Source organism: Sinohyriopsis cumingii, chromosome 6 (genome assembly GCF_028554795.1).
Source record: "Sinohyriopsis cumingii isolate HCF-2022 chromosome 6, ASM2855479v2, whole genome shotgun sequence".
NCBI lineage: Eukaryota > Metazoa > Mollusca > Bivalvia > Unionida > Unionidae > Sinohyriopsis > Sinohyriopsis cumingii.
In genome coordinates, this window is record NC_142966.1 from 46,043,908 (window position 1) to 46,067,842 (window position 23,935).

The 23,935-nt window shown below is 34.1% G+C and overlaps 1 protein-coding gene and 1 long non-coding RNA gene across 3 annotated transcripts in view; one reads left to right on the top strand and one right to left on the bottom strand.

The window, feature by feature from the left end:
* LOC149796854 (uncharacterized) overlaps positions 1 to 7,019 on the bottom strand; it is a 31,266-nt gene extending 24,247 nt beyond the window's left edge. Inside the window, exon 1 of the long non-coding RNA XR_016421744.1 lies at positions 5,447 to 7,019. This is a non-coding gene — a long non-coding RNA (uncharacterized LOC149796854). The remainder of the gene's footprint in view (positions 1 to 5,446) is intronic.
* Positions 1,032 to 23,564, top strand: LOC149796855 (uncharacterized). 2 transcript variants are annotated; one of them, XM_089961498.1, is made up of 9 exons: positions 1,032 to 1,346; positions 12,806 to 12,930; positions 13,838 to 14,019; positions 14,756 to 14,952; positions 15,605 to 15,775; positions 17,222 to 17,263; positions 18,153 to 18,200; positions 19,477 to 19,539; positions 20,120 to 23,564. In XM_089961498.1, the coding sequence occupies exons 2-9, from the start codon at positions 12,817 to 12,819 to the stop codon at positions 20,440 to 20,442; spliced, it is 1,140 nt and encodes a 379-aa protein (XP_089817624.1). In that variant the 5' UTR covers positions 1,032 to 1,346; positions 12,806 to 12,816; the 3' UTR covers positions 20,443 to 23,564. The 2 variants fall into 2 exon arrangements, with proteins under 2 accessions (XP_089817624.1, XP_089817625.1); XM_089961499.1 differs by having other exon boundaries at positions 1,161 to 1,224.
* Positions 23,565 to 23,935: the final 371 nt, after the last annotated feature.

The window sequence follows — 23,935 nt, forward strand, 5'->3', positions numbered from 1 at the left end:
TCAGTATCAAACAACATAAAACGTATTTGATCCTCAAATATAATATAAAAGCATTTTTTTTATGAAAACCAGTAAAACGGAATTTTCCCAATCCACAATGTGAGTGAAAAAATATAACCTTGTTCTATTCAGATCATTAAACGTGAACACTGATTGTAAGAACTAGCTCTGTTGTAAGCATGTACACCTCCACAGCCTTGAATTCTGGGATCGATACGCAAAAGTTTGCGCGTATGTGATTGTGCAGATATTTTTATACTCTTCACATACATACATACATGCATGCATAGATACATACATACATACATACATGTACGCATGCATGCATTAATACATACATACATACATACATACATACATACATACATACATACATTTGATTCGATGTGACGTAAGAAGCGCCAATTTAATAACGATGAATTATAACTGGAGTGCATATACTGAAAGGTGTGGCTATACTATACCTTGATGTTAACTAAAATACCCCATATGACTACGTGCACTAAACGAGTCAAGTTTAGAAACCAACATTATAATGAACCATTAATAATCCAGTATGTATTTGTATATTTGTTTTTAATTAATTTTCGTGAAAGAAGTTATGATCAACAGTTCTGTTGTTGTTGTTACTGTTGCTGTTGTTGTAGGGTTTAACGCCATTTTTTCAGCACAACATAAGCTATACATGGCGGCCAGTATAAATGGTTGAGGAACTACCCAGGAAAACCTCAGAAAGAACCACCGACCCACGAGAAGCTACTGGTAAGTTTTCTCACATACCAGGTTTGAGACTCGAGCCCACGCCGACAGACGAAAGATGGCAGTGATCCGTAACGGTGAGCGCTTTTGACCACTCGATCTCTCGGGGCCGCAGCAAAAGTTCTGACTACATGCTGAGTTAAGAGTATTTATTTTCAGCGAAACATACCTTAGGGCCTCGCTATCCATTATGCAACAAATACTCATGTAAACTATTTATCTAAATCCATTCGTTAATAAATACACATTCGTGCCCATTAAGAACAATATTTACTAGCCAAATATCAATGGACCTTTCAATCGGATTGTTCGAAAACATGTTAAGTGCTTATTCGCCAATGAAAACAACACCGCGAAGCACATGACCGTCCCTCTGATCAATACATAGGTTTGCAAACACGTTTGTTTGTACAATGCACCTTTAAGCATTGCAGAAGTAGGACGCGGAGAACAGGAGGAAAACTGGTAATGTTTTGGGATTAACTGGACACATTAGTCACTTTGTCCGCTCAGATCACAGTTTAAGAAGTAAATACGTCTGAGTGTCAACTCTTCATAGGAAACAAATTCTGAACAGATCGCACAAAGTGAGTAGTTTTTCTGTAAATTGGATCACATGATTGTGTGTTATTTCGCGATAATGTTACATACAAAGGCGAAAGATGACGCAACCTTGCTTTTTGGCGTTTTTCTGTAAGAAATGAAATAAATTTATAAATGATCCTCAATTAAACAATAGCCATATTTATCGGGTTTATAAAAATGTAATGTACACTGAATTAGTAGCTAATTTAACCTGTAATAGCTTTGATATGTGACCTCTATAAATACATAATACATTATAATTATACTTGAAAAATACTTTTCATTTCAGTCAAAATAAGTGTTATATATATATATATATATATATATATATATATATATATATATATATATATATATATATATATATATATATTATACCATGAAGAAAAATTGGCTTCACAATTCGCAACCGTGTTATGCCATAGGTTCGGGATGTGGGTGTGTGATTAATAATACAAAATGCAAAGGTTGATTTACTGCCAACTACTACTTCATTCCAGATTAACGTATAATTAAATAGCAAAAACAGCACAAACAAAAGAAAACACAATTTGCAAATATTTTTTTATGTTACGACCTTGTCGTACAATATGTCGGAAACGAATTGGGACTGGAAAGGCACCCTTATTGTTTTCTCGATAAGTATATACCTTTCTCTCATTGTTTTTACACAATAACCACATTTCTTGCCTTCTGTACTTTAGATTGCAATATATTACAATTCGACTAGTTTTCAATCACAATCAGATATTTGAAAGATATATGTGTTATTAGAAAATTCGTTTAACCGGATGCCTGAGAATTTATTTGCAGCTGAAATGTTCTATAATTGAAATAAAGGCGATAGTATTTACACATTCAGAATTATTTTATTGTTTTAATGATTATCGACAGGGTTGGACTTCGTTCAACAGAATTGCGCATTACATGTTAAAGCGTACAACGCTTAACCAAAACATCGTTTTTAATTAAGTGATTGCTCTTTCGTGAATAAAAGGACACGCACCTAGCTCGATAAACATCGTTCTTTTTATCTTCCTCTCATGCCAGTATACTAATGTTACTACACGTGAATACTATAACAGGTTCGTATGACCTCAGCATGACTTATTTTCCGAATCAATAAGAGATGAAAAGCACTGCCATACTCATGAATAACGATACCAGATCAATTTTGTGTATTCAGTCTTCGAAAGTTAACTTTATTCAAGACCGCTTATTTCTATTTGGCTTTTAAGTTTCCATTATAAAACGAGATTGAATGTTGGCCCCTTTCGACATCAAACAATAACATATTTTAGGATAATAGAACAAGCGGTGAAACTATTGACTAATTTACATAGTATTTTTCATCTGTCATGACAGACATGGGTAACTAAAACTCTATCAGTGATACATGGTATGATTTGTACATATTTTTACGACAATTTGTGGCATTATTTTATTATTGTAGAACAGTGTCTAATGACTGTGAGTCACACTATGACATGTGACCTTAACTAAGTCACACCATATTCCCTATTGGCTGAAGCTCTGACGTGATGTGACGTATATTCTACATCAGATTTGTCAGTACAAACCAGTCTGCATTCATCTTTCTGTGTATTGTAAGATGCGGTTAAAGATTTCTCTCTTGTCTTCATACAATTGCAACTTGTTATATCCAGATTTATATCTATGTCATGGAGTTGGAAAATTCAGAGAAAATTGCCGACTTTTTAATGTATTCTATCATCAGATGTGACCAGTTGGATGCAGTATATGTGTAAGGCAGATGTAATTTAACAAGGTCAACAACAGCTACATTTCTTTAGATTTGAACAAAAAAATATAAACTGCCTCACTAAACATGAAAATGCAAAAATAAATGTAAAACCCATTACGAAGCGGATAAATTAAAACATACCGTGAAAATTTCATTGCATGCTTGTTGTTACACGTAATTTGGTGCATGTAGAAATCAGCATATAATTTCATACTGACAGAAACGATCAAAATCAATGGGTTAAAGTTAATAAATGATTTGTATTATTTAACTGAAAGCAACGGTATTTCTTTTATTTGAAATCAAGTTTTGGTTTTCTTATAATAATAGGAATTGAATATTGTATGCAAATTTGCTTTGTCTCTCTAATTTGCTTTTTGTAGGCAGCTAAAGTTTTTCCCAGACAGATAAATTGTTTGCTTGATTGATTCAGTGAGTGACTATGTGTCTATTTATGTATATACTTGAATATATGTGCATGCAGTGGTTGAGTATGCGTGTATTTTGTACGTGTATACTTGAGAATATATGCATGCAGTGGTTGAGTATGCGTGTATTTTGTACGTGTATACTTGAGAATATATGCATGCATGCAATAAGTGAGAGAGAATGCGTGTACATTCTTGAGGACATACGCATACAATGAGTTATTGAATTTGTGTGTATCTGTGTATTTAATTGTTAATATATGTATACATGCGTTTAGGATCTGACATGAGTGTTAATTTCAAATGAAATTTAAGAATTGAGGATCTAACATGAGTGTTCATTTCAAATGAAATGTAAGAATTGAGGATCTGACATGAGTGTTCATTTCAAATGAAATGTAAGAATTGAGGATCTGACATGAGTGTTAATTTCAAATGAAATTTAAGAATTGAGGATCTTAGAATAGTGCTCATTTCAAATGAAATTTAAGAAACTCGTTGAATAATTTTAGCCAGCTTTGGCGAGCAAAAGATTACAATTATTCCAGAAGTTTCATAAATTTCGTTTTAAATGAGCACCGGTGTAAGATTTTATTTTACGCATGGCGAAAAATACTGTTTTTTTTTTTTTTTTTAACCGAACCACATAGTAGTGGAACGAAATGACTTTGCAATTCATTTGGATGCTTCTTTTGTTACGCTCTTTCTTTTGGATGACGTTATGGCATAGTTTGTGTGGTCACTATGTGTTTATAACTTAACAACAACACAGTAGTCATGGGAAAAATAAATTTGTGCATGCATAATTATATTTTTGTGGTATTTGAGAACCTTTAGATAGCTAAATAGATATCTTGTCCTTGAAACTATTTTTAAATCTGCATAATATACAAATCGCCAAATATTATTTAGAGTAAGTGTAAACCACTATAATAATTTACATAAACTTTTAGCTGGTTTTTTTCCCTCAGTTTTGCAAGCTAAGATCTTGACTCTGATATTTACGAACTAGGGGAGCCGTGGCGCTTGTTATTGTTGTAGAAACTATGAATTGGAAACCACATTTTAAAGAGTATATCATAATGTTGGCAAACCACACCGACATTGTTGCTTAGATTATAATCTTATTCCTTTAGTAGTGTTGTGCTTACTGCAATGCCTTTTTCTTGCTCCAGTATGTCCCATTATAATCAAGTGGTTGAAGTTTTTGAAATTTCAAACTCTTTCCGGTGCCATTTCAACTGGTTGAAGAAACAGTAATAGATGAGGAATCGGTTAACTTAAGATTAGTTTTCTGTAACAAAATAAGTAGCTGGAATTGCCAATTGTGATTGTCCATATCCTATTCATTTAACAAACGCAGTCCCCGTCCTAATTGGAAATATAATGGTCGAAATTTTACACTGTATTGGTCCACAGGGGCTCGTATCGTTGTTTACAATTTACCTGTCAGACATGCGCTGTAGTTATTATATAGTACATGTATGACAGGTAAATTGTAAGCAACGATACAAGCCCCTATTTATTGGTCTGGCTGTTTCCCTGATCCTGAAGAATCCTATACGATCCTATATTCTTTTCCTTTTCCTCACCAGAGCACTGAACAAGATGATAACCTGACACTGAGCTTTTAATCATATCAGACTCGACGTAAAAGTAATGTACCCATTAAGCCATTAGCATTCCCTATGACATCCAGAATTCCTCCCTTTTTTCTTCTATTGTTAATGTTATGCTCTCTTTTCTTGCCATCTTCAACATACATAGACTTTGCGCGTATATCAGCATCCAGGTGATAAAGTTTTGTTGTTTTTTGTTTCCATATTTGATGCATTTTGTTTTAAGCTGAAAAGTATGGAATGAAACTACAGTATTTGCTAAACAGGAAGTACATTAAATTCAAACTTACCAAAAATGAAAGTATATCCAATCTATCCAAAGTACTAGCAATTTTCTTTCTGTCAACCAAAAGTTCCTGATGAATTTAAAAACATGTCTCACAACACATGACAAGAAATATTCCCTAGTGTTGATTTACCATAGACTTTTATCGCCTTGTGTTTCAATTTTCAAAACAAAATGGCTGTTCAGTCTGTATAAATAGGTTATATGTCACGTGGTCATGAACATTGATATTCGAAATAGTTTTGAATCCGTTAGTAATATAACCGCAGCTTTCTGTATTCATACATTAGCAGATGCCAATCTCAAATACTGTCACAAAGACATGTATGTATTATTTAATAATTAAGTGTTATGGATACGTAAAATTATTTGTTCTTATCCTGATTGAATTCCTAACATAGTTCATTCGAACATGCCAAGATTATCTGACCTCATGTACAGTTTATGTTGTACATACATGTTACATCTTTGAAGGGGGAATGAGATATAGCTCTGTAACTCTATATTACATTACTGAAATAATTTTTTATTATGATTCGTCCGCAATTATAGACTACTAGCTTCACGTATAAGGGAGATAAATCTTTAATGCCATTAGGCACGGTCATAGAAATTGCATTGATTCTCTCTTTCTCTCTCTCTCTCTCTCTCTCTCTCTCTCTCTCTTTATGTGTACAAGATTGCAAAAAGTAGATGGAATGAATTTCATTCCAAATGCTCAACTTGTTTAATACAAGGTTTAGCTAATTCGATAGTTCTCTCGACCGTACACTTTATATGCACTAAAATCCAAATTTACCACACGCAACCTAAGCGAACAACACTCTTACAAGAAATATCCGTCTATAAAGAACACTGCAGAGACCACAGAAATCTGTCCTTTTATCGTTAATGTTCTTTGAATAGAGCCAGCAAAGATACGAAAATTAAAAGAGATTGGCTCATAAACATACTCCCTGTACAGAAGGTTTCCTTTAATGGAGGTGTCTTCTGAGGCTGGTTTCATTACTGGCGTAATACTGTTACTTTCGTCTTTTGTCAGAGAAAAAAAGTAAAAGACTGATAGTAAAGATGAGAGATTAAGAATAAAAAATATATTTTCACAGTAGTTTAAAATCTACACATAAAGATACGGTATTAAAAAATTTTGTTGCTTAATTTTCTGTACACTGTTTGCCTCCTGACTCATCAATCATATTGTTCGCTCTGCTTTTTAATATCGGTCTATATCAACAATAACGTCAAGCATAATACGAAATAATGAAAATGAATAGCATTCCGGAAAATGAGAACTTCAAGCTAAAATATTGAAACGTTACATCAATGATATAACATAATGTTAAATGCAAGCTATATAAAGTTACTGATATTAATATAATTCTGCGACACTGTGCGTTTATACAAAGAATATCAAAATATACTGTAACACTTCCGCCATTATCGACGACTTTGCGTGAAAATCTGCTAACGAAGTAACAACAAATTACGGATATAGCTAAGTAATGTTAGGGTGACCAAGGACGTAAGATATAAACGTGTTTTAGGGTTTCTCTTTGTTTTAAGTTTTGATGAAATAATTTTTCGCTATTAACTACATTAATTTTTTTCTCTCATGAATTATGTGCTATTGGGGTCAATATACATATATATATCATAATTATTCCATAAGTAACACTAGTTTTATGCTTAAGCTTTTATTTTATTTTTAATTGGATATACCAATGAATGTATATATGCAAATTTCCTCTTGCGTACAATAAACCAGATTGAGTTATCTCCCTGTAGTTTTTGATCTGTACCGGCATTGCTAAATGTAAGAAAGGTAATCTGTACCAATTTCATATCGTCTTTAAAAGATCAAGTTCGTTGTGCATGCATTAAGAAAACATACAGGGCCTGATGGTTATCTATATGCATCAGAAAATCAGAACATGTTTTTGTTTTGTTTTCGTTCGTTATTTATTTAAATCAAGTAAATGATTCGGATTGACAGTTTATATGAAAAAAATATGTTTGGTGTTTTACGGTACAACAATACATGTACACTAGACCATACCGATTTAAAGAACTACCGCCGAGTTTCTAATCTCCCATTCATATCAAACATCTTAGAAAAGGTTGTTCTATCCCAGCTTGTATCTCATCTAAATTCAAACAGTCTTTTTAGCAATGTACAATCTGCATATCGCTCTTGCCACAGTACTGAAACTACTCTTCTAAAAGTAGTTAATGACATTCTCTCTGCGTTGGATAACGGAAAGATAACAGTCCTCACCCTCCTTGATTTGTCTGCAGCATTTGACACAATAGACCATGATATATTACTTCACCGTCTCCAGCATGCATTTGGCATTCATGATACATCTTTACTGTGGGTCAAGTCCTACTTGGTCAACAGCACACAAATTGTATCTGCAAATGGAATACACACCAGCCCAGTTGATATATGTTGTGGTGTTCCACAGGGTCTGTTCTTGAACCTGTTCTCTTCATTCTGTACACTCAGTCGCTCTCAAGTGTCATAGATCATCATCCAGTGTCTCACCAATTGTACGCTGATGACACCCAAATATACAAATCTAGCCACCCAACTGACGTTGATGCTACCATCCAAGGTGTAGAGAGGCGTATTTCTGATGTGAAATCATGGATGACACGTAACAAGCTGCAGATGAATGATGATAAAACTGAGGCCATTTGGATCACAACACAAAGACTTTCTCATTCACATCCTTTACCTCAAACAATAAGTATCAGCAACACCAATATTAAATTCACAAAATCAGTACAAAACATAGGTGTTACTCTGGACAGTACTCTCACATTGCACCAACATGTCATGAACATATGCAAGGCTGCATGTCTTAAGCTGAGACGCATCAGCTCAGTTCGCAAATATCTTTCAGTTGATGCCACTACAACACTTGTGTGTTCATTAGTACTTTCAAGACTGGACTATTGTAATTCAATTCTGTCTGTTTGATCTCAATATCTACTTCAAAAAGATCAAAACACAGGTGCTCGGATCATACTTAGAGTACCACGATCAGAGCACACCTCCCCGCTGCTCTGTACCCTACACTGGCTATCCATTCGATCCAGAATCAAACACAAAATTTCTTCTCTGTCCTATGTTTCACTGTCTGACTCTAGTCCAACATACCTATCCGACCTCACCCATGTGTAGACGCCAGCAAGATACTTACGCTCCTCTTCTGACAATCGTATACTCATTATTCCCACTATGAAAACAAAGTCATATGGACAGCGTTCTTTTGCATACCAGGGCCCATCAACGTGGAATGAATTGCCCACTGAACTTAGACACAAAGATACAGTGATCATATTCAAGAGCGCTCTCAAAACTCACTTGTTTCGACTGCAAGAACAAACATAAAGACCTAATAGTGTTTCCTACCTTAAATATTTTCAGCATGATTCTTTTAATGTTTTCTAATTTCATGGTGTTTGTTTTTGTAATCATATCATTATATGTTTTTTATCTTATAGGTGTTGTCTAATGTTGTAAAGCGCTTAGAGGTCCTAAAGATTAGGCGCTATACAAAGTCCTCATTATTATTATTTAGTGCCATTCACTAAAGTGTTTTGCCCCAAAACACACCAAGGTAGATAACCCCGACTGAACCTTTGATAGTATTCCAGCCCGAACTCTTTCGGTTGCGTGCTTTGCATGCTATACCTCCACGGATCCACACACAATTTGAAAACAAAAGAAAACAATCAAGAGATAACGTTGAAAAGAAAACAAACGAATACATGTCAACAACATTGCAATAATAATAATAATAATAATAATATACTTCGTATCATTTATATAAGAATTAAAGATATCAAAAAGTCCCCAAAATAACAAAAACAAAATAAATAAATAAATAAATAAATGAAACTGAAATAAAGCAACGGATGGCGGAGATTAATATTAACTTTTGTAAGCACTGAAAGCTTTTGCATGATCTGTGACATCATTCAATCTTGATGACGCAGTAAAGAATGCTATTTAGTAGACATCCAGGAGAATACATGTGAGCATTATGAATCTTGTAATTAATAAAGATGTGACACAATTTTAATCTATTTACATTTTCAATTTTCCACCACTAATGTTCATGTTTTTATAGCATTTGATCTTATCAATTGGAGGTTGTTTAACTTACTGATTTTCATGACTGATAGGTGTGAGGCACATAAGCTATTTTATTATATGCTCATTCCCCCCCCCCCATTAACTTTACAATAGTACCCGATACTGAACCCGCGCGCCAATGCACATATAGCATTCGCGTGCATATAGGAACTACTTTCTATTGTAAACAAACAATGGACGCAGACGCCAGCACTTTTGATTTGTAAACAAATCATGTACACTCGCGTAAGAGGCGCTTTACGTTGTGGTTGTTTAAATTTGTTTCTGAATGAACTAAAACAGATGTTTCGTGGACTGCCACATACCAGCTGCTTTGGCACATTCCGAGTTGATACAATGTTTCGGATTTAGGCTAGCTACAGTATACAACAGACGCAAGAAAGGGTCCTTACAAGTAACATGCAAGTGACACGTCATATACTGTCTTCTTTAGCTGGTGATAAGAATGACAAAAAATAATATACTTACAGTTTTACATCCTAAATTGCGTCAAAATGTACTTTCTTAGTTCTGCAAATCCGAATTGCATGAGCTATGTCATAGGTTCTCAATCTTGATTACACATTTCGAAATTGTACTATAATTTAGATGATATGTGCAATTACATCCTCCTTACTGCACTCAAAATGAAATAAGCATTAAATTCCATAGCGTCTTTTTGATAATGGCAATTGAAGAACTTCATATTTTTCCCACATTACGATTTCAAACATTCAATGACAGAAACAGAAACACATATGAAGATGTCAACACGCTTCTCCCTAGCTTCTTCAATTCCATGTATTTCATCTGGAATTGTCACGTACAGATCCAGTCCATAATCATTAAATTTCGTAGCATCGAAAAAAATACCAAATTCTATTCATTCCAGATCAAATGGAAAAGTTGTTGCAATGCACATTAATTCACAATATGACTCCAAATTTCAATTTTAGTTAGACAGGCTATTTTCTTTCGAAAATTATGTCGAGCGCGCGACTAAGTTCAAATTTATCCGGGCAGAGTTATGTGCGCATTAAAAATGTTGTGTAATTATAGATTACTGCATTTGTATGGGAAAATATGAACGAGTTTTGGGATGGAATACTGCACGAACTTGTGAGTGCAGTATATCCTTCCGACAAAAGGAGTTCATATTTTCCCATACAAAATGCAGTAACCTTTTTATTATATGCTCATTTTTTTATTCTACCTAAGGTTTAATTATATAAACAAAATACACTACAAGAAACAATGTAAATGAATGAATGTCGTATTCCAAACTAAATACACAAGTACAGATTTGTCATTACACAATGACATCATTATTATGCCTTGTCACTTGTATGCTATTTGTAATGACCTAATCTTCCGTCTTTTATATAATGTAGCTAGCCTAAATCCGTAAAATTGTATCAACGCGGAATGTGCCAAAACAGCTTGGCTTTTTTTTTTGCAGTCCACGAAACATGTTTTAGTTCATTCAGAAACAAATTTAAACAACCACAAGGTAAAGAGCCTCTTACGCGAGTGTATATGATTGTTTACAAATCAAAAGTGCGCCTGCGTCATTGTTTGTTTACAATAGAAAGTAGTTCCTTTATTCACGTGAATGCTGTATGTGTATTGTCGCGGAATATTGAACGATTCTGACAATGTAAAGTTAACGGGGTTAAAAATGAGCATATAATAATGATGAATATGCGCTAGTGTACTTAGTTTGGAATGCGGCATACCTTCGGTTACTTTGTTTTGTGTAGCGTATTTTGTTAATATAATTAAGCATTGGGTAGAATTTAAAAAATTAGCAGTAACCTTTTTATTATATATAATAAGGTTACTGCATTTGTATGGAAAACATGAACTCGTTTCGTCGGATGGATATACTGCACTCCCAAGGTCGTGCAATATTTGCTTTCGAAAAACTCGTTCATATTTTCCCATACAAATGCAGTAACTGATAATTACAAACAGCATTTAGAACAAAATTTCAAAGAAAAATATTTTATATCATCAAATTTCTATGAACGATTCAAATATTGCTGAATATAAACAGTATTGCAAATTACAGTATCTGAGCTTGGAATACAGGAATCGCCTGGGCTATGATTTCTTGTAAGAAATTAGGAGACTCACAGACAATATAACACTAGCATATAAGTCATGTCTATGTAACTCGTGCTGTAAACTACATTTATTTCTGTACGGTACTTGAGCAGTAAACGACTTTCATGTCACTACGCCATACAATCTGCCAGTGTACAAATATGCATTAAAATTGCTACTTCTTCTATTTAACAATTAAAATATGTACGTAAATGAGCATTTATAAAATTTAATTTTAATTGGCGTGAAAAAGATATGATGACATGCGATTAGGAAGAAAAAGAAAGAATTACGACTCAGTCTTAGTTGTTAAAATCTGTATGCTCCCTCTCCCATCCACCTTCCCCTTTTTCCTAATGGCCCTATGACCCCACAACAGGTCCCTTGACTCCCATCAGTGGCCATTTTCATTTGATCCTCGCTGTTTTGTCTGTCTTGAGAAACTTGTTGATAGAATTATACACAATCCACTCAACTTAAACAAACGAAATTTGTCTAACATAAATATACGCCTATGTAGATAACCAGATTAGATTTCAGAACATTGCAGCAAATGTTTTGTCTCCATTCTTTTATCTTTTACACATTTTTGAACAATTGAGACTTAGAAAATGTTGACAAAACATTTTAGCATAATTAAGCGAAGACTACTTGAGGAAGGCAATCGACGTTTAATGGGCATTTTTGTATTAATATGTAAATGACTTGTTTATAATTTCAGATCATTAAAACATTTTTTTTTATTCTGCTAACCCAATTTTAACTTTTGATTTTACCTGGAAATTCTGGATGAAAAGCATGTTTAGCACGATTAAGCAAAAAGCACTTAAGGCAAAGAAATACAATTTGGTAAGTATATCTGTGTGCACATGTAGATGTCCTGAGTTTATTTTCATGATATTATAAAGCCTTGGGGGTATTTTTGATTTGCAAACACCGATGAAACTTAAGATTATATATATACATAAATACATATGTATGTATGTATGTATATATATATATATATATATATATATATATATATATATATATATATATATATATATATATATATATATATATATATATATATATATATATATATATATATATATATATATATATATATTACAGTTTTCGAGGCTATGGGCCGTAAATTTCCATGCAGTGCTAAAGATGGCTGGGTTTATAAGGAAGGCAAGGTTTGTTCCAAGTGTGAAAAGTGCCCCGGAGGGCATGGACGGGACATGTCAAAACAGGTGAGTGTTCTATTTATCGTTAAAATACACTGAATCGAAGTAAAAATGTTTTCCCTGAAATAAATAATCAAAACCCGATATTTAAATAACACTTTCATAGCACTGCTTTCAAAATATTTCTTAACATCCCACTGTAATGAAGGAAATGTTTCCAAGTGATGTTTTATTCAACATGATTGTTTATTCCCAGAACACCTTGCATTTCTTTCGATATGATTATTATGAAGCTACCACAGAGTTTATACATCCAGAAAGATCGAAGGAAATTACATTTTGAACTATCCTCTTTAGAACCCTATGATTTGTATAGAAGAAACGTGACTAGAAATCCTGTATTATAGTATAGCTATAGTAATTAAATATGTTTGTACATAACGAGGAAAATACTATTCTACACAAAAAGCTTACGTTACTGTCTTACGGCTAAAGTAAACAGTTCAGTTGCTATACGTGACCTGCTTATATGCCAAAGTACGTAAATATAACACACAGATATATTAAAACATGGGATGAATTTAAAGAAGCGAAAAAGAAAAAAAAATAATCAAGACCGTAAGCTATTTTCTTCCCTTTTCAATCAATTGATAAACGTCATGCTACGATTTATCCTGCTAGTACAATCCATTTTTGATAAATTTCTCAAGCTAACAGATTTTGTTTTTGCAAAACTAATAACGTTGGTGGGCAGTGGTTACATTCGGAGTAAGCAGATTCAGCGATCTGCAAAAGAGAATAACGAAATTATCGTAAGTAAAAATTACTTTTATTGCAAACATTAATGACAGACATAAATTTAACTTTTAAATTTGAATCTGTTCTGCTGACTCCTAAACGATGCAAGTCATCAATTCCTCATACGATGTTTTAGTTTTGCAGTCAACGTTTACACAAATGAAAATCTTTATAGGTCCTTAATGCTACAGGAATTTACGGAGATATGGAATGTATAAAGTGTGAAGCGTGTCCTCCAAAGACATACAATAATGGCGGTAGGAGAGGCTGCAGGAACTGTTTTGAGAACTGCCCCCAACGAAATCGTCACAACTGCTCTGACAAAGCCATTCAGCCGTGCGGAGAATGTTTCAGCGGGTAAGTATTTATGTTATGTCTTCTCTGAGAGCACACAAGTACTCCAAAGACTACGTCAGAAAGAATATGATTATTATAAATCATAACAAACTGATAACAATTGGAAACAAGCAAAGCTCACTATTTAACTTGATTGTTTCATGCCTACTGATTCGTCAGAAAGTTTCCTTTCCATGAATTACTTCTGTTGTCAGAAATTCAGTTTTCTCCCGAGTAGTTTTTATCCCTTGAAAAAATGGCGCAAGTTCCCGATGGAAACTGTACTAGAATATTTTACCCATCTCAAAACAAATCTCCTGCGAGTAAAAAACTACACTACAGCTGCTTTCCTCATGTGGTAAAACTAGGTAGTCTAGAATCATTTTTGCCTTCATGGTAAGATACAGACCGACTTTTCCAAAGGGAAATCGTCGCTTCTGCAGACGTTCCCTCAGGAAGTTCTATTCCAAGGTCAATACGAGAGAAAATTGACGTGATTCTTGAGAAAACATTTTTGAATTGGGTTGGGTGGGGAACCTACCTACCTCTGGGCTATTTGCCAACTGGAAACTCAGTTCGGGATAATCGTGGTAGATCGTTAGAGTCAAACACGAAATTCCGCCGAACAGTCTTTTTCTGCTTGTTTCTTCTCAAGGTTAGCGCAGTGGTTCAGAGAAGATATGTACTAATAAAATTGATGCTTGGACAGGATCCCTGTGATGCGTTGTAGTTTTAATGATCATTCGTGTATTTTTAGATTCTATGAGGAGTATCAAGAACCAAATGACCCCAGCATATGCATTCCATGCACAGAGAAAGAAATTGGCATCTTCACAACATGCGGCAACTTTACTACAACTAAAAGATCAGCGACTACTTCGGCAATAGATGGCCATACCTTTGCAGATAACGTGTCTGAAAAAGATGTTAAGACAGCCATAGAGATGAGAAATGGTATTTTCATGTGAGGCAAATAATAAGTATCCCATTTTAGTAAAGAATACAAAATGAAATCACACTCTTGTGTTTGGTGCTTTACGGCGCAGCAACACAAGTAAGTTATTTAGTACAGAGGCAATTATGGTTAATTACCTTTCCCAAGGACACGCCACGGTAGCTGACTCAGGTTGGTCCCATGGTAGAATTCAAGCCCGCATCCTTTTGGTCGAGAGTCCTGCATACTAACCACTGAGTCACTGCAGCTCTGAAATAGTTTTAAAATATACAACGAGTAAATAATGACAGTATTATTTCTTTAAGATTTTAAATTTTTGCATACAATATCATCTGAATTTTGAAATCCCATTCTTACGTTAGATCTGGCCAACTTGTACCCACTATTGCAAGTATAGCTGTAAAGTATGCATTTTGCTTTATGGAAACTAGGAGGACCAAAACAACCCACTGTGGACAGTCGTAAAGAAATCATCAAATGTTCACAGGGAGGTAGCCAAAGATATATAAATTGCTTCAGACGTAGATCCATTACTTTTCGACATCTTTGCCCTGAATTATTCATTTAACGCAATAAGAACTGGAAACAATTCTGAAAACAGGATAGAGAATTAAATCTAGTATTTTATCAAAACAATATATTTATTTACAGGCCATTCTACCGATGGAACTAGCATTCGGATAGACCTAATAGTTGTATTATCTAGTATCTGTAGTCTGGTAGCCATATTAGTCGTCGCATGTTTCATATACAGATACTGCAAAAAGAGGAGGAAAAAGGGCAAGGGAAAAACTCACGACGCAAAAAAAACACCATCAACAGGTATGTTTGAGGTCCTTACAAGATAAAGAAAGAGCTCTGCTAAAGTTGTCCCCAGTTTCCTGTTGACACAATGCTTATTTTATCGGTGGCGATAGAAATGTAAATCCGCAGATCTTGAATCCATCCAGAGTATAAATACAAATATTTTCCCGTCTCTGTCTGAAAAAGTTTGATACAATTCGTTAAAATGGATGCTTTAGATACGAAATCATGCATAAAGTAATTGATAACGAAATTTTAATGTCTTAAAACATAAAATGCATTTTTTTTAAAATTATTTTAATTTTCTTTCTCGATCCAGAAATCTTTGCTTTTACCCATCGGATTTCATCCGCTACCTTTTATGATTACCTTGTAGAACATTTACATGTAATTTAATGATTACCTTGTAGAACACGTACATATACTTTAATGATTGCCTTGTAGAACGCTTACATGTAATTTAATGATTACCTTATAGAAGACGTACACAAAATTTAACGAATACCTAGTAGAACACGTACATGTAGTTTAATGATTACCTTGCAGAATACGTACATGTAATTGAATGACTACCTTGTGTAACACGTAAATGTTATTTAATGATTACCTTGTAGAACACGTACATGTCATTTAATGAAAATCTTGCAGAACACGTACATATAATTAAATGACTACCTTGTAGAACACCTAAACACACTTTAATGATTACGTTGCAAAACATGTACATGTAGTTTAATGATTACCTTGCAGAATAAGTACATTTAGTTTGATTAATACCTTGCATAATACGTACATGTAATTAAATGCATACCTTGTAGAACACGTATACACACTTTAATGATTACCTTGTAGAACATGTACATATAATTAAATGATTACCTTGTAGAACACGTACATATACTTTTTTGATTACCTTGCAAAATAATAATAATAATAATAATAATAATAATAATAATAATAATAATAATGAGGACATTATATAGCGCCTAATCTTTAGAAGCTCTAAACGTTTTACAACATTAGGCAACACCTAAAACATAAAAACAATATAATGATATGATTACAAAAATAAACACACCATTAAATTAGAAAACATAAAACATGCTGAAAATATTTAAGGTAGGAAACATTATTAGGTCTTTAAGTTTGTTCTTGCAGTCGACATTTGTTGAGTTTTAAGAGCGCTCTTGAATGAGATCACTGTGTCTTTGTGTCTAAGTTCAGTGGTCAATTCGTTCCACGTTGCTGTGACCTGATATGTACATCTTCTTTCAACATAAGGTCTTTATCATGCCACATTATTAATTTGATTTAATCTTTTTACACTGTGTGCGTCGAATTGCTTCAGTCTTATTTACTATGTTCTGTTTTCCTTCGATGTTCTGTGTAAAATGTCTAGCCTGAGCATAATCAAGACAAAGTTAGAAAGGTTATAAATGCGATCCGTTATTTCTTCTTTTCCAGCATCAGCTTGTCCTCTTCTAGTTAGCAGTTCTGGAGAATCAGGTAAGAATCAGGAAGAAGGCATCTTCATGGTATAGCTCACTACATCAGTGTTGCAAATTCTACACAACAGTACTGATTAAGTACGGGGACATTGCATCAATGAAATGGTTCTTAGAAAATTGTTTTTTAATATTTATGAATTTACAACAAAGCAATATCCATCCACAAAAATAGTATAGTTTGACAAAGACAGAAAGAGTCATCTGCCAAACAAAAGTCAAACAGTGGGCTTCAAGAACGAAGTCAAAGAATACTTAGCAATAGTAAACACTACTTCAATGGCATTCTTCACTGTATGCTACAAGAAAACAAAGCACAATGACTGTCAAAAATGGCAATCAAGGCAGACTTTAATATGGGTGAAAGGATGATCGTGAATTCGACAAGATAAATTTTGTTTATGTGGCAAATATGTGTGTTATTTTATTGTGATGATATGTTCATCAACACTAAGTCCATATAACATATAACACTAAGTCCATATAACATATAACACTAAGTCCATATAACATATAATTGGTATTTTTAACTTAATTTTGAAAAGCAATTTGTTAGCGACTGCAGATCTTGTGAGGATATTAAGTGTAAGATTCTAAAGGATTTATTTTCGCGATGTCTTTTCTGGATCACAGAATCGCTAAACTTTTCTCGCAGCTAAACATATCCACTTTACGGTATACGGACTTTTTGCTAGGGAACAGGTCAGAAGATAAAATGCCAGCTGTATGGTATATAGACTTTATGTTTGTTGACAGATCCGAATGATAAAATACACATCTCCTTTCGCGTTGATACACAAAGCCTGTACTTTTACAGGAGAAGTCCTTATTAAGCATTGTAATGCAAATTATACAATTTAATAGGAATTGTTTTAAACTTTTCCTTTCAGTATCGGTGGCTGGCCCAAGTTCTGAAAGAAAGGAGGATAAGAGGCAAGGTATAATATTGATATTTTATCTGCACTTAAGTCTGTTTAATTCGCACGCTTATCTCAAACATTATTTGACTAATATATAATGTAATCCTATCATAGCTTCAAGATGACTGAGCAACGTCCATCGAGTTTCAACATATGAAAAGATTTGAAACTGCAAACAGACAGATAAATTGTGACCATCATGTCGAGTGTAAGGGAGACAACTTCAAACAAAAATCAATCAATCCTCTCTGCGCCGTCTGGTACTTGAGGCGACATCAAGGGATCACCATTTTGGTCTGTCGGCTGCTGTTATGGGGGCGGTCTGCAGGGTGAGGCCTCTGGTCTTGAGTTCTCGCTCCTCGGTTCGGCGCCAGGTCTCTTTGGGTCTGCCACGGTTCCTTTTCCCCTGTGGAGTCCATCTCAATGCCACCCTTGGTAGTGAGTCAGGGGGCATTCTGCAGACGTGGCCGAGCCATCTCCATCGACGAGTTGCAATGGTCTCAGCGATGGTGCTTGCGCCCCCTCTGTGCCGGAGTTCCTCGTTCGAGATCATGTTTGGCCAGAAGATCCTCATGATCCGTCGCAGGCACTTGGTCTGGAAGACTTCGAGCTTGCGTTCTATGTTAGCAGTGGTCTTCCAACACTCTTCCAACACTTCAGTGAAGTGAAAATGTATGTATGTGAAGCAAAGTCCAGCGGATACAAACTGTGAAGACGTCAGTATCACGTACAGATAGAGAGCACTGTGATACAAAATATTTGAAGCTATTGGCAAAACTGGGTCTTCAGAATTAAGCTGTGGATTTTTTATATGCAAAACTGCCCGTAATTGTCAATTTGTCATGCTTACTTCTGGTGCTTCAGCTAATGCTACAATTATGATTAGAAGCATCAGGTAGCAACAGTGATTAGGAGCATTTGGAATTTATCCTTTTTGGAAGATGTATCACGATGGCAAACACGGTGGCCAGTAAGATTATCAGTAACAAGAAGCAATAGCTGTGACCGGTAAAATATATGTGAAAAAAAGCAATAGTTGTTTCCGGTAAGAAGCAGTAGTTGTAGTTCGTATCATTTGCGACCAGTTGATGCCATAAGTTATTTTTGCTTTGCCAGCAACTGTGCGGCTTATTTGTACCTATATTAATCAGTTGACCAGAAAGAATATCATCTAGTATGAATTCGTAGTAGTATGCATATTTTGGCTGTATGTGCCAACAATGGTAGGGACCTTTGCGGTTTGGCTATAATGACGATAAACCATTATTCTTGACTACTTTTTGTCTCCTCTCAGGTACCGAAATTAACTTGTATATCAGTGATACAGACTCTGCTCCCGAAGAAGATTCCGAAGCAGGTATTTTGAACCATGAAGTATTATGCTAACCGTTTGGACTCGTTCACACACACACACACACACACACACACACACACACACACACTGTACAAACAATTCATACGGTCTTAGTAATCTTTTATGAATATCTAAATTTCAGTCTAATTGCAAACACCTTGGCAAAATGAAGTAATTTTGTAAAATGTACTGGTATAAATAGATTGACCATGAACCTATCTAAAGTGTTTGTGTGTGTGTGTGTGTGTGTGTGTGTGTGCGCGCGCGCCTGTCTGTGTGTAGTGTGTGGTTGTATCGAATAAATGATAAAGTTAGCTTTGGATTTCACCCATTCACATACTAAAATAACCAATAAATATTAAATAGCTAGAGCAAAACAATATAAACACTGGGGTACTGATATTTATTCATGCGAGCAAGCCTTCAAGTTGATTTGGTTTCCTGTATAAATTGTTTTCTCAGCGAAATGGTTAGCTGTATAAGTGCAAAGTACCACATTTAGCAGTAGTCCTTACAGAGAGAAACATATATCTCGTCTCTAGTCGATTGCATACAGGTGAATTGATTTTTCTTAATTTTTTAGTTCCACCAACTGTTGATCCAGGAATGTGGGAACATCGCAGAGAGCTTCTAAAATCAAACAACACAATTTGGAGAAAATGTGCACAGCTGTGGACAGATTTGGGTAAAGAATATCAAGCACTGTCCATACCGTCTAATACCATTGAGCAGCTTAAGAAGGACAGAGAAGACAAACAATGGCCGAATGCAGAATTTTGTTACGAAATTCTTAAAAGCTGGACTCAAATTAAGGGAGACCAAGCCACAGTTAAAGTCCTTTGTGATGCTCTCTTTAAAAAAGGATATAATGAAATGATAAGGGCCATTTTGCTTTCGGATGTATGAAAGTTAGCTTCGCAACGTTATATTGAATCATATTTATTATGCTTTTTGCCTTACTTAATGAAATAGAATCGATTCAAACGTTTAGAAATGCAGTATTATAACGTTGCTTGTTCCGTTTTCCTAATTTTAACTGGTATACGATTCATATCATGATGTATTTCTTTTTTTCCTAGATATACTTAGTGTTTTTTTCCACAGTGTTTAATATGTAAAGGGTGGGTGGGTGTTGTTTTGTTTTTGTTTTGTTTAGTTACACAAGACGTAAACATAATAGGGCAAAATATGTGTAAAATATGAGATTTGAAATTAATGAGATGGTTTACCCCGTTGTTAAAATTGTTTTAAGGTTTTGGCTGTTGAATTTGTTTTGTTTTTCATGTTAGGTATTATCCTCTGCTGAATAGTTTTAATGGTGTTAGTTAAACATGATTTGCATTTAGATTATAGCTGCAAAATGAAGGCAAGTGTTTTGATAAGAGCGAATGCCCAAACAGAAAAGACACATTTATACTGAGGTTCAATTCGTGTCTCATTAGCAGCTTTAGTCAAGCAACATATATAGTTGTCAATTCTGTAGATTTTGTCCGATTTTACGAATTTTACGAATTAAGGGTGTCAGAAATGCATACTGCATGTCATGTAATATAAAATGTTTAAAAAACATTTTTATGTATCAAAACAACGCATCATTGTGATTTTTTTCAGTATTGGTACACACATGTAGAGTATCTCATGTGTTCACATAGCTACAACTGAATATCTGTACTGACCAGTCTGTACTGAACAGTCATAGACATATATAGAGTATCTTATATGTTTAAAGTATTGGGCATGCGTATTGATTAGTCAGAGTGCTTAATCTGTCTGAACTGAAGGAAATTTAAATCCAATGCTTGGCATTGGTGGATCTGTTTCTGTGTTATTATTTAGACAAAATAATGAGCAAATAATCATTGTAAAGTATATTTTTAAAGTGCTTTTAATAACAGCAATTATTAAGCAGAAAGATAGAGTTTAAAATAACAAAGAAACAGAATGAATAACAGAGTACAACTTGCCAAATGTACACAATTTATACAGTTAATTACATGTAATCATTTAGTTATATATATATATATATATATATATATATATATATATATATATATATATATTGGCTAAGCACTAAAACCCAGAAAAAATTTAACTTTAAAAAAATTGTTTAACGTCTGTACAATATGTTTAAAAGTTAAAATTCAGATCATGTGGATACCATCTAAATTTGATGTGTATTAGTAGGATTCACCTTATGTGATATTCTTAATTCTAACACTCAACATATTTGTAATCTGAAATAATTGATTACAAGTGGAGAATAGTAGTACATCCGTACATTTCTATATTATCATGCACCTGTGGTTGTGTATGCATAGTGAGTATACGTACACATTCATGTAAAAATAAGATGGCAACTTTCATTTTCTCAAATACCGTTCATCATCAATATGATCGGCTTTCTTACATTTCTCGCCAACTGCGCTGAAACAGTTAAATACTGTTTTTAACATTTCCAAATATCATTTATTGTATTTACCTTACGTTACATAGTAAACTGAATGTATCACTGCAAATAATGAAAAATATATAAATGTATGCATCATGATGAAAGAATTCCGCTGTCGAGCAAAAGCAGTAAATATAATGATTTTCATCACATTTAGAAATAAAGTTTAAATTTAAAAATTAAATTGAAACTAAATAAAAAATGTATTAGATGGAAAATGTAAATAATGCCAATAATATATTTGATTAACAGTGACATGAATATTTCAGTGTAAATTATCAGTTTGTAAATTTCAGAGGAAAATGTTATAGTATCTTCAAAAACGTGATAAGGAAGATGCATTGAATATGAGAGTATTTATATATGTGCAGTTTAAATCATACTGAATACGGCACCAGCTAGATTCACTTTATGTTACACTTTCCACAAGTTAATGTCTTTTAAATGGGAAATGAAAATATATTTTGTTTTGTACATGAATCTTTATCGAATGTTTCAGGCTGTGAAAATCAGACAAATTAATATTGTATTTGATACCTCTTGAATCTCAAGTGTTGCCAAAATAGATCAGATAATTTTATTTTTATATAAACGAAAATACATGAGGATGCTTTATAGTTCAACGCCTTTGTTTGACTGTTTGATTGAGACGTTCAATGTTAACACAAAGTTTGACAATTTGACAGGTTCCCAGCTCAATCAGGTCTGGGGATTTTTCATACCATAGTGTCCTAAATATAACACGATCCTCCAGAATCTCTGCGATTATGTTTTCCAAACATGTCTGAGCACAATTACAGAATAAAGAAGCATTTGACCAAATTTTATTTACCTAGCAACACGAGAATCTGTGCGGGTATACACATGTATACATATGAGTGATTCGGTAGTCAGAGCAGATCAAGGTTAACTCACGTGTTTGTTTAGCTGCAATGCTCAAACGAACTAGAAAATACGATGCCTTCCTCCGTACACGGATTTGCTGAGAAACATGTTCAAGACGTTGCTGTAAAGTTTCTTGTGAATACATGCTGTTTTAAGGATGACGTTGTTTCAGAAAGATCTTCATCTCAACCAGGATTTTCCAAACTCCGACCAGCCAAATGTTTCTATTTGGCCCACCATACTTTCATAACTTGTGCTGACTGGTTCTGGAACACGTAGGACAAGCTTATAAACAGCCCTGTGAGCGAGAAAAAAATGCAATGCTGCCCCTCACGCGAAAAGGTTGGACACCTTTGATCAAAACGATCTGGGTGGGAATCCTGTAAGATTGTATGACGTCATTGGCCTAAGAATTAATGCTGAACGTCCAATCAAGCAGCAAAATTTCGGCAACAAGCATTAATGCGTCCTTCGTTAAGATGAAACATCTTTAGCTTATACTTGAAACTGTCATCAAAATGCAACGCAACATGGAAAAAGAAATAAAAATAGTAAAGTACATTTAAATTTTAATGTTTATGTTTCAGTGTTAGAGTTTATTCAATTTCTCATAAAAAATGTTTTCATATAACGTTTCTTACTTTTATATTGTGTATGGATTTACATATCTTTGGATATAAAGATAATACATTTTTACGTTCGTTTTTCATTCTTTTCCAACGCATTTAATCGCTATTTCTGTTTTTTATTTTCTTTTACATAAAGAAAGAAACATTTCCGATGTTACCGCTTCTTGGCAGCTTGTACTGAGTTTAAAATGTCACATACATGTTTCCCTTCTTAGCGAGCGTTTCAATGAACACATCTACCATTGGTTATAGCATATCGCTTTCTTGCCACGTTACAGTCGATTGGCTATATTCACATTAAATGCTTGCAAATTTAAATTCGATTGGCTATATTAATGTCAATTTCTTGGCATTGAACATGGCTTCATATTTCTGTCTTAATTTATTGGTTGCAGCGCTCCGAAAATCGCATAATGTTTCAATTCTTGATCTGCAA